Source organism: Phyllostomus discolor, chromosome 4, assembly GCF_004126475.2.
Source record: "Phyllostomus discolor isolate MPI-MPIP mPhyDis1 chromosome 4, mPhyDis1.pri.v3, whole genome shotgun sequence".
Taxonomy (NCBI): Eukaryota; Metazoa; Chordata; class Mammalia; order Chiroptera; family Phyllostomidae; genus Phyllostomus; species Phyllostomus discolor.
This window is the reverse complement of record NC_040906.2, coordinates 67,741,639-67,754,125: the sequence shown is the minus strand read 5'-3', so window position 1 is coordinate 67,754,125 and position 12,487 is coordinate 67,741,639. Positions and strand designations below refer to the sequence as shown.

The 12,487-nt window shown below is 42.0% G+C and overlaps 1 protein-coding gene across 5 annotated transcripts in view; it reads left to right on the top strand.

Moving 5' to 3' along the window:
• FMNL2 (formin like 2) overlaps positions 1-12,487 on the top strand; it is a 303,140-nt gene that overhangs the window by 250,685 nt on the left and 39,968 nt on the right. For all 5 annotated transcript variants that reach the window (XM_036023474.1, XM_028510859.2, XM_028510862.2 and 2 more), the window contains one exon: positions 11,812-11,886. In XM_036023474.1, coding sequence (XP_035879367.1) covers positions 11,812-11,886 — 75 coding nt within the window. The remainder of the gene's footprint in view (positions 1-11,811; positions 11,887-12,487) is intronic.

Below are 12,487 nucleotides of genomic sequence, written 5' to 3'. Positions count from 1 at the left end.
GTAATTATAGTGCCTTTATGCTCTGGATAAAATACATTGGAGGAAAGAGTTGTTGGAGTTTAGGGGATAGCTATTTCAGGTCTGAAATGACTGGGCCCTGGACCAAGTTTGTAGTCATGACAATGGATGTGAATTCACAAACTTAAAGAAAAGTCAGCAAGAATCGGGACAATCCACTGAATATGGGGACTGACATGAGAAGAGAATGAGAATCTATTAAATTAGTATACATTTAATTAGAAGTAAAGTAGCACAGCCATGATGAGCAAATATGGGAATTTTCTCAGTTGAATGAAATAAGCTTTGTTTTTATTAAATTCATATTTTTTTAGTGATGGTGAAATTCCTAACATCAGATTCTTAGTTCTGAAGACCTGAATGAGAGAATGGGCTTAAACAGAGGTGATGTGATGTGATGTGAGTGTATGTGTGTAATCCAAATAGAAAAGGGGATTTTAACTAAGAAGTTACAGGGCACCAGTCTAGAAGAAGAGAAGGAGGCCAGGCTAGCATGGGCTAGAAGGGTGCTGAGAAGGGACCAACACAGAACACAAAGGAAAGTCAAGAGGGTGAGAGGATGCCAGGAGGGTCTGGTGTCTTGTGGTGCAAGTTCTGCTTTAAGTGGTGAGTTAGTCAAATGGTCTCTATATCTATTCCAAGTCTGCAGTTTATATTGCTGTATAAAATTTTGTTTACACATGTCTGTGTGCATGCCATGTTTTAGGCATATGTATTCAAATAGTTACATCTGAAAAGAGTTAAGAGCTTCTTTGACTGAACATATAAAAACCAGATACCTATGTAATAGAATGACAGTTACAAAAATTTACAAATAAGGACAAAAAGTAACATATCCAAGGCTAGTTGGTAGGGTTGTAATGAGTTTAAAATGACAATAGATCACTGTGATTTTAGGCTACATAGTGACTTTAGTTCCTAGTTCCATTTTAGAACTGTCCAGAAATGGCTGTATCATCTCTAAACCCAAGCCTCATTTTAAAAATCGGCAGTGCGCTAAAGGAGCGTGCTGCTTCCACAACCAAAGTGCTGGGCACACTGTCGGGACCTGCCAGCAGTAAGGACCTTCCTGTGAAAGTGTCCCTGGCTTGAGCAGCGTTTGAAAGACTGAGTTACCAAGTTGTCATTTAGGTTGTTCACTTCCCGGCTCCTCCATCAGACCCATACCCCAGACCACGGTTGGCTCACTGCAGTTCAACACCGTTCTTTCTCTCTTTGCTGTGGCGGTGCCTGTGGCTCCAGTCCAGCTCTCTCATTCTCTGTCTCAGTCTGCCAAGGGCATACAGTCATACTTAGTTTTCACTCACAACAGTTGATGGAAGTACCAGGAGGAGAATATGGCTCTGCAGTTCCCAATTATGGTCCAACAGTCACTGTCAGTCACCCTTCATCATACTGTTGAGTTCTGACAGAACTTTCTCCCGCAGCTCGGCGTCACTGGAGGGTGGAAATGGCCAATCATGGTAACATGAGCTATGGCTCTGCTTTGTTTCAGCAGTGTGGTTTTGGCCGTGGAAAATGAGGGCCTGTTTCCTACCAGTAGATGTACGAGCAACACATGTGGTACCCCAGGTTTACTGGTACACCACTAAGAACAACACTGAATTTTTTATTTTGAAGTATTTTCCAGGAATAGGTGTAAAACCAGGAGACAGTGTATTCTATGTGGTAGGTATCAAGTACGTGTTTAGTCCATTGGTAAAAGATAATCATCTTTGTGTTGTTTGTGTGTTTCTTCTTGGTTGTTTGATATTAAGGGAATCAGGCATTCCAGGATATTTCTGTTTACTTGGGTGAATTCACCGAGTCTGATTCTTCCTGAATTTTGAGAAACATATATACTGTGGACCACATGAGAGATAACTGTGTCTGTATTTCTTTCATATTTTTGCTTAGAGTCTAACATTCACTTAGCTTTAAGAAATGGATATCTCATCTTACAATGAGCTTCCCTGTGACTGAGGTGGGCACATCTGGAGAGAGCCAGAGAGCAGTTAGGGACTGCAGCTTTCCAAGCTGGCAAATGCCAGGGATTATCCCTGGTCTTGGTACACATAAGAACAGAAGGGAGGTCTTTTTTTTTCCTACCCTATAAATTGTTAGAGGGCTCCTTTCTGTGTAGGAACATCTGGTCTGTCTCTGAATGGCGTGACTTTGTCTTGGTGGAGAGATGGCAGATGTAGTTGGTCTTTATATGGTGTGCCGGACTCCCCAAAGATCTTGCAAGAAATTTTACTAGTGGAAATCCATTTATTTGCTTCTCAGGTTTTGGGTTTTAAGAATTCATCATCTTTGTAAAATAAAGAGGTGATTAGTAGTTCTCAAACCTTTAATTTAGCCTCAGGACCCCTTTTTACACTCTTGAAAGTTACTGAGGACTCCCCCCCCCCCAACAAAGGTTTTGTTTACGCAGGTTATGGTTTGGTATTTACCATATTAGAAATGAGAGCAAAATTTTATAAGCTTATTTTGTTAACAGTAACATAATAAACTCATTGCACATTAAGGTTAACTGTTTCTATAAAAATTATCTGTTTTCTGAAACTAATAATAAAAAAATCAGCGAGAATAGTGCCTTAGTCATCTGGGGCTGGCATAACAAAACACCATACCCTGGATGGTTTAAGTAACAGGAATTTATTTTCTCGGGTGTGTGGAGGCTGGTGTTTGGCTCTCTTCCTGGCCTGCAGACGGCTGCCTTCTCACTGTGTGCTCAGATGGCCTTCCTTTGGCATGTGTGTATAGCGATCCCTCATTCCCTTCTTTTTCTTTTTTGTTGAATTTATTGGGGTGACATTGGTTAATAAAAGTATGTAGGTTTCAGGGGACCTTTTTCTCTTCTTAGAAGGCCACCAATCTCATGAGATAAGAACCCAACCCTTATGACCTCATTTAGCCTTAATTACTTGCTAAAAGCCCTATTTCCAAATGGGCTTAAAATGTGAGTATACAATTCGGTCCATAGCAGTGTCATCATGTTATATTTTTATACATCTTTTAAAGTCTAGCTTAACAGAAGATAGCTGCATGCACATAGCTCCTTCTGCATTCAGTCACTTGTATTGCTTTGGCTGAGGTAATTGAAGAAAGCCCAGCTCCACACAAGTATGTAAATGAAAGGAAGTATTTTAACAGGATTTTCAGGTAATAGTGGATGTTCTTTTTTAATACTACACTATACAAATGCAGGACAGGTAATACTTTCTTAAAGGTTAGTTGCAAAGTGGCATCTGAAACCATATTACTGAACTTCTTGTATTCTGTGAACTGAGCCACCCGGCTAGGGCTGTATTCTGGAACACTAACATTGTTTGCCTATCTTGCATCTTGAATAAATGCACAATTTTATAACATGCTGAGGTCACTTGGAAAATATTGAGTCACCAAACTGTCCAGATATTCTAAATATTGATACATTTTATAATGCAATATTTTTAAAAATCACATTCATTTATTACCACCAATCTCATCAGATGAATCTTTAAGTATTGCCAAGCTGTCAAGCTCATAGTGGATACAAGTTTTCTAAAATTCCAATTTTTGCCTGAAAGCTCAATTTTTATCATTGGAAACAAATTATTGTTAATAGTTTTCCTCAAAGTAAAATGCTCACTTCATTTTTTAAAGAAAACGGCTGCCAAATGTATATACATATAAAAATAAAAGTCTGTCAGGAAAAAGTCCAGCTATTGTTAATATAATAAGAATAGTTTGTGTGACATCTGTGTGACCTGGCAGCCAAGGAGAGTGGACTGGAGTGCACATGTGTGAACAATGACGACTTCACTGTACTAGTCAGTGGGGGTGGTAGACGCTATTGAGTGAGCATGTGTACTGAGTGGCCTTCACATTCAAAATGATTGAGCGAGTAGAACAATGAATCTGCATCACATTTTGCATTAAGCTTGAACGTTCCTCTGTGGAAACTATTGGGATGATTCAGAAGGCCACAGCTGTGGGGAACTGGTTATTGGCAGCTTCACACAACAGCACGCCTGCTCATGTATCATATCTCGTGCAGAGTTGTTTGCTGAAGCATCAAATCACCCAGGTGACTCAGCTCCACTACAGCCCAGATTTGGTGCCCTGTGACTTCTGGCTTTTCCCAAAACTAAAATCACCTTTGAAAGGGGAGAGATTTCAGACTGTTGATAAGATTTAGAAAAATATGATGGGATAGCTGATGGTGACTGGGAGAACTGTGTGTCCCAATGTGCCTACTTTGAAGGGGACTGAGGTGTTGTCCTATGTACAATGTTTCTCGTACCTTGCATCTTCTTAATAAATGCCTCTCTGTCACAGGATATGGCTGGATACTTTCTGGACAAACCTTGTATGTATAAATAACTATAGTTTGCTAGTCATTCTTGTAAATAGGTGTGAAAAAGTGACTAGTTAATCTTGCCACTAGAATAATCACAGAAGTGCTTGTCCTCCTGACAACATATATTAATATGCTACAGAAGTGTTTTATGCTTCCCATTTCATCACAAAATATGAAAGAGATGTGTATTCAGAGATTGAATACCCTTGAATTTTTATTACATCGTCAAAGATATTCTTGAGTGAAACTGTTTTTTTTTTTTTAATTGAGAATGCATGGCTGTGATGAATACAGTGATTGATCACTGGTGTAATTTGGTGCCCCTGCCTTGATTTGTGCTAAAGCGTCAGCAATTTCATTTGCCCACCATTGCTTTCGCTCCACCAGTGCAAGTGTCAACTTGGTAAAACAGGCTGGCAACATCTTAGTATTATTGTCAGAACAGTTTTGACCTCACAGGTTCTGTACAAGAGCCTCCGGGGCCCACTGTGTTCACAGACTACACTTTAAGAACTGCTGCCCCAATTAGTGTCCGCTGTCATCTTGGGCTGGGCAGAAGTGGTTGCATGTAGCTAAGAACAAGGCCCTCCTGATTAAGACTCAGAATTTGAGCAGAGCACAGGAAGGAGGAGAGGAGATGTGAACTGAGAGGAGAAAACTGTGGACAAAGTTCAGGCATTTTTTTGTTTGTGGAGTGATCTCATGAAGAGTCCTTGCCTTCAAGGGCTCTGAATTCATAGCATGTCTTTGTTCATTTTATTTTGATTTGTTGATCATTCTTGAATCATCTTGTGATTCAAGATGAGGTGAGCATGGGTTGATATCTGTCCCTCAAGCGGGACCCAAGTTCTGTTGGTGAAAATGCCACAGGTTGTAAACAGCTCCTGCCATGTGCTATTGCTATGGTTTATGGTGAACATGTGATGGCCACATAAATGTGTCACTGTGTCCTGTCTCTTGCTTTGCTTGATCATATTGAGTTTGTTCAAAGGATGAAGCCATGAGGAGAAATGAATGAAATAAAGGGTTGTATTAGGCCTTCTAAGTTTGAGGGATCTGACTTTAAGTTGTCTCAGAGATACCTGAAGGCCTGTGTTATTTAGTTCTATGGGAGCTATTTAAATAACTGTCTCCCATTGAAATTAAGAACAAACTGACAGTAACTAGAGGGGAGTGGGGGAGGGAAATAACAGGGAAAAGAAGGGAAAGGCCTGTAAATGAACATGTGTAAAGGACCCATGGACAAAGCCAAAGGGGGATAGGATTGAGGGTGGGAGGTATGGGTGGGTGAGGCGGGGGAAAGTAGTGGTGGGAAAATGGAGACAAGTGATTTCGAACATTAATTTAAAAATGATTAAAAAATAAAAATAAATGACTCCACTGAAGAACTAGAAGGTACTTTGATTTTCCTGTAGGAATGGAAGCCTGAAAGTATCTGTATGTGTCCTTACTAATGACCAAAAGATATGAGTCTTACATTGAAGCCAAAGAAATTAAAGTCATATATTAGGGATATTTTTGAAGGATGTCATTTATGAAGAATTGTATTGTGGAGCTGTAGTCTCTAGAATTTAATGAAGGTCATCTTTTTTTTTTAAGGGAGCTATAAAAATGCATTTCTCATTTAAGGTGTGGTGTGTCAACAAGTCATCCTTTGGGGATTTCATAGCCTTTTGCTTCTACATCAGGATTCCTTATTCCACACAGGAGAATATGTGCACAGAAAGTAGAGCAGTCATCTGGATGCTTCATGTGCCTGGTGCCAAACATCTGGATATTTGGAAACATCTGGAAAAGTGACTGGTATTTTCAAAGGGTGTTTAACATGTGGATGAAACCTCTGGCTCATAATCAGATAACCAGTCCAAGATTGATATAAATATTTTATTAATTTATGAGGAAGGAGGGTTGAGTTGTAAATTGTAGAACACACTTAGTTGTTTAGCTCTCATTAGCTTTTATTTCAGTGGTGTGAATTAAGGGCATTCCGTCGCAGAATGCTTCCATTTGATGAACATTTCCACCTTCAAATCCCAAGGAGACAGCAGAGCCAGCGACAGGTTGGAGTGATCTGCTCCTGTCATGGGAGCCGTTTGGTTTCAGAGTGTGAAACAGCTTGTCCCCCCAGGGAGGAAGACAGTAGCCCCCCCTCCACCCACCACAGAACACCTCACCAGGGTGGTTGGGGGCCAGCTGTCGTGGTGTTGGGAGCCCTCAGACTGCTGGTGCTCTCAGTAGAAGGTAAATGATGCTCTTCACCTAGGACTCACTATGAAATAACTGTTTACTTCATGCAACTCTGAAAAGAAAACAGAACTTTTATTCCTGGGCAGCACCCCCCCCTCGCCCCCCCTGCCCCCCAGAAGGGCAGTCTAATCGGTCATAATAGACTTTGCCTCTAAAACGGCGCCTTCCTGCAGGGAGCCCTGAGGATCACAGGGGCCTATTGTGAGAAGAAAAAAAGAAGGTATTGAGGCAGGCGCCAGACAACAGGGCAAGGAGGAAACACTTAAGCAAGGGGCCTTTTAATTTTTATATAACTAACCCAGAAGCATATTTTATAGCCCCCTCCTAAGAGTCAGGCCTCAGGCTGGCTGCAGACTTTTTGTGGTGTCCTGGGACCTGTTGCTGGGGGAAGCCAAAGACAGTCACTGACCTTGAAGGGGGACAGGGAAGTAGCTGAAGGCTGGCAGCCTGTTGTTCATTTTAACATCTGGCTAGCAAGATAGTACTCTCTATTTATTATGAGGCTTTTGTAAAACCATCTTTTCTCCACTTTCAGCCTTTAGGGAAATCATCCCCCAACCACTGCCCACCTTTAGAGATGCTTTAAATGACCATCCCTTTGGCATCCGGGGCCCCAGATTTATTTAAACGGTTTGGGACAGAGTTCAGAAACATCCTTCACAGATGTTGGAGAACAGAGTTGAACTGTTTTTTTGGCAGAAGTTGTGCTTTGCTCTGGTCCTGACTGGAGTGAAAATGTATCTTGCTTTGTCTGGGGCAGGGCCCACTTTATCTGGACTGGGCAGGGTTTATCTGCTTTGCCGGCTCAGATGCTGTGAGTTAGCGCTTTGGCCCCGTGTTTGGTGCTGAGGGCCTGCGCCGCCAAGTGCATCTCTCTCAACGGGGTTTGTGTAGAGCTTCCAGGCCTGTCAGTTTGGGAGTGTCGTGTTATATTGCCAGGCCTAGATTAGAACTTTAGAGTTTCGAGATACAGAGTGGGAGAATTTTTTTCAGGCTTTTATTAGCAATGGAAACCTTCAATGAAACTTTCTTTTTCCAAGAGAAATCTCACTAGGAAACTCATGTAATCAAGCAGAGCTGGATAAATGAGTATAGAAGTCCCAAGTACCTTTCTCATTTGTACTTTTCCTCTCCCTGCCAAGCCTCCATTCTTGGAGCCTCCAAAGTGTTCCTCTGTAACCCGTATGGCTTCCTAGAACAGGCCATGAAAACTGAGGATATGATCTCAGGCTCTCATATTAATGGATGTGAAACCGAAGCCCAGGGAGGTTCCCTGAGTTACCCAGGATCACTGTGGGGTAGTGGCAGAGCCATGACTTGACAGTCCCGGTTTCACGGTCCCCTGTGAATACGTCACACAGTTCCATTTCTGCCCTTACTGCCCCTCACCCCCATCACAGTTAGACCTGAGAGGCCCAGCTGTATTAGGACCCCATGGGGAGTGGGAGGGGCAGCTGTGTTGGCTGACTGAAGTCTGCTGCAGGATCCCGGCCTGGGCCTGAGCGTTTCTACTTGACGCAGTGTTAATGAGGGCCGGTGAACTTTTCACAAGTGTTATCTGTAAATGGTTTATAAAAGAAGATGCCTCTTCAGTTTATAGTAGTAAACATGAGCTTAAAGTAGAGTATCTGCTTTTCCAGAGCATATGCTTTTTTTTTTCTGCTGGTTCACTTACTTTCTGGTAGCCTGGCCACTGGAGCAGAAGTCTGATTCCTGGCGGAGTGGCCCAGAACACAAAAGGGCTCCTCTTCAGTCTGCTGCACTTGGCCTTTCTGCGCTGTGTCTCTTAAATTCCTGCTCCGGGGATTTGGTACTGATACAGGCAATCAGTTGTAAAGCTAGTGGGGGATTGCAAAATACCAGTGAATATAAAACTCAAGAAATGATAGATTTTAGTTGCCATAGTACAACAGGGTTTTTTTGTTGTTGTTTGTTTTGTTTTTAACCTGTAAGTTTTCGGATCTTATTTTGCCCAGCCTTCGTTGGAAGTTATATGCAGCAGCATATAAAATACAATAGAATAGGTGTGCAGATATATACTCTGGCTCTTATGTCCATTTTGATAAAGGCCTTGAGAACATCCCCAGTGTGTGGATTCTGGAAATAACTTAGAATCAGTAGTCTCATTCCTTTCATCCTTACCAGTTTTCTAAAATGAGGCCAGTTTCAGAGGAAAGAAGCAGCACGTTCAACAATGACAGTCCTGTGTGAGCCCAGCGTGTGGGGGTGGTCCAGATGTGAGCTGGGTGCACTGCGACTGCTCTCCTTTCATGTGGACATGACTTCCCAGCCTTCCCCAAACATATCTTCCCATTTCCTGTGGAATTTGGTGTACACTTCAATGATTGCTCAAGTGATACAGAAACCCATGTGAATCTGGTGTGCGTGCTTCCTTTCCTTCAGCAGGAGTGAAGGGGCCGCTTGGGTCCATGCCGTTCCTGTGGAACACTGTCCGACATACCACCCTGAATCCGTTAGTGGAGAAGCAGCAGAGCAGTGAGCAGTCTGTCTAACCCTTTCTGGGACGGGCTTGACGGGGCTGAGGGAGGAGCCCTTCTACTTCCTGCAGTGGGCGAGCAGAGTGGGCAGTCAGACGAGGTTTCCCAAACCTGGCATCTGTGTTGGCAAAATGTTGTCTTGTGCATTTGGGTTCTTTTCACCAAGTTCACAGCAGCTGGAAATTGGAAGACATGTACGTCTATTTTTTGGTGAAGATTAAAGGTATTTCTGTTTCATAAGACATGTTCTCAGCATGGATTTGTTGACAGAATGAACGATTTCTAAAGAAATGTGAAGGTATATTTAAAATTCTTCAATAATGTCTATTTCACTCCTTACTACCAGACTAGTACAATGATTTCGGGGACCTTTCCCAACATGAGGTTAATCTAATGTTGCTTGTTCTGGATCTGATGCTGTCTCTTTTTGTTTACAGGCTACCAGTAGTTTGTTTTGTTGCTGCCCACATGTGCTTTCCTTAACCATGTAGTTTTTGTTTCTTTCACACCCTGGACACAATTCCTGATTATTTGGGAACTAGCTTTTTCATCATAGTAGCTATGCAGGGTCAGTGGGCCAATCTCTGATACCTGCCTATGATGCCTAATTATAGAAAGTATGTCCCTTCATTTTTGTTGTGAAATTCGAGCTTGAAGGAATTGGAGACTTCATGATCCAGCTCTCCAGTTTACAGTTGGTAGTCAAAAGGCCGAGGGCCCAGGCTGGGGGGCTCAGCTGGTCAGGGCGTCATCCCACGCACCGGGTCTGTCCCTGGCTGGGGCACGTATGGGAGGCAACCAGTCCATCTGATGTTTCTCTCTCCTCGCCCCCTTTCTCTCTCTCTAAAATCAATAAACATATCCTTGAGTAAGGATTTTTTTAAAAGGCTGAAGGTTTAATCAGCTAGTCCTGCAACTTTCAACCTTTTTCATCTCATGACATATGTAAACAAATTACAGAATTCCGCGGCACACCCAAAAGTATAATTTTTGCTGATATAACAACAAAAAATAGGTGTAATTGTGATTAATTCATACTGGAAAGCTATTGTGTTGTCTGTTGTCATTTTTTTATTTGACAGTCTAAGGGGAAGAGGTCAGTGCCCCTGACTAAATAGTCAGATACTGCATGTTTTAAAAATTCTTGGGGCACACCAGTTGAAAATGACTGAGCTAGTCTGATATTGTATAAGCCACTGCTTCCCAAGTGCTGGTCTGTACTTTTTAAAAGCACAGCTTCCTAGTTATGTCTGTGGAGGTTCTCACTCAGTATGTTTTAATTTAGACCCCAGGAATCTGCTGTTTTTAGAAGTTCATGGGAGATTCTGGCATGTGGACATCCACTGTATACATGGTATAATGACTGGCTTTTAATGATGTTTTTCACTTCTGTTGGCATCTCAAATAATTTTGGAATGCTTTAACTATTGTCTCAAATGGAATGTATTTATCTGAACATTCTGGGCTGTGGGAGAAGGAACATCAGGCTTGAAGTTGGGGACCTGGGTCTAGCCTCAGTGTGAATTTTCATCAGGTTGGAGATATTTGATGTGTCTGGGTTTCAGTCTCCTTCATAAATTGAGGGGACCAGATTACCCAAGGTAATCTGCGGATTTCTGACATCCTTGAATTTAAAAGGCTCTGCCTGCCAATTGGAAGGAATTGTAGTCATCGTCACTGTTTGCTTATGGGTGCTGCCTGGGCTGGTTCAGTGAGTGCCCAGCCACACCAATAAACATTAGACAGCCCATTTCTCAGGAGAGCAGGCAGCCAGATCCAAGACCGTCTCTATTCCTTTCTCTTGCTGCTACCACCCTCCCAGAACAGACTGAAATAAACCATTATCCTGGGTAACAAGTTCTTTGTTGAGGCTTCTCTTACAGAAAATTCAGGTTGTAAGGCTAACTTTTTCTCTACCAAGCCTGGGCAGTTTTCACCTACTAGGCCCTTGTTGCCAGCTAGGGACACCTGTGACTTTGGGCACAAGATGCAGCTGAAGTCATAGTCTAGGAAGCTGATCTTGCACTGCCTCACCTGCTTCAATAAACCTTTTGTTTCTAGGAACTTACTGCATGTTCTCTGGAGGGGCTGGCGACAGAACATGCTATCCCCTTAAAACTCCGGTGCTCAGCCTTTGCAGAGCATCAAAGTGCACAAGCCCATGCCACCTCAGCCCCACTGGGCCTGCTGAGTCAGACTGTCTGGGGTGGGGTTGGACATGTGTGTTCCCAAACTTTCTGTGTTGTAGCTTATGCACTAAAATTACTTCATTAGATTATACATGATAACAAAATTTTAATCTGCTTTTTAAGGAATTTAAATACAAAATTGGTAAGATTTCTTAGCATGTTTGGTTAAAAAGTACTTCTATAAAAAGAAAAACTCTGGTGATTTTTTTTTTTTTTAACCACAAGCAACATTCTGGGATTCTGAATGAAGGTTAATAAAGTTGGTGGGACATGCAAAGATAACTGTGAAAGAAAAACACATTTTATATGGGTTTCAAAATATCAACAGAACATGCAAAGGGGAACCAAGGATCATCATGGATCCTGGCTCATGATGCTATTTGTGAGTTAACTAGATTGGAAGAAAAGTAAATAGTGTGTGCGAGGGAAAAAATAAGATATTCTGGAAATGATTATTAATGCTTAAATTTCTGCATCTAATTTTGGAATGCTTATGTTTGGAATTTCACATCCACGATGAAAATGTGTGTTTCAGGTTTGTGGAGAAAAACAGCGCTTTGAGAAGTTGATGGAACATTTCAGGAATGAAGACAATAACATAGATTTTATGGTAAGCTATTTTAGTACTGCATTTAATAAAACAAACTCAATTTCAGCACTTTTCCCCAAATCCACTGATATTTTTATATATTATACATGCATATGTATGAATATGTTACAAAGGACAGGAAATTGAGCATAATGTGTTATAGATCCCATCTAGACTGTCCCCCTTAATCTGTATTTTCCCTCTATGGCATTTATTTCCAGTTGCATTCATTCCATACACTCTGTAGTACAGGCCACAAGTACTGATTATTTGTAGCACATCAAGGGTGAGGCCATGCACTTAGGAAAAGGGAGTTACCGTGTGGTACATGTGCCTGCACTTGCCCACTTTCGCTGCCAGTGGTGCTGCATGAGAATCCTATAGGCGGAAAGTAAGAATCTTGACCGTCTTTGCCTTTTACATGACCCGCCAATAGCCTTCTCCAGACAACATTTGCAAAGACTGAAGTGCTTTGGTTTGTGGAATTGACTGTGTACCTCCTCCGAGTTAACATACAGCAGTGATTCTTCTTTTCCCTCTCAATCTCTTCCCAGCTCTAGTAGTTCTGTGAAGGCACACTTGCACTGCAGATCCCCTTAAGGATAAATCACAGGCGACCACA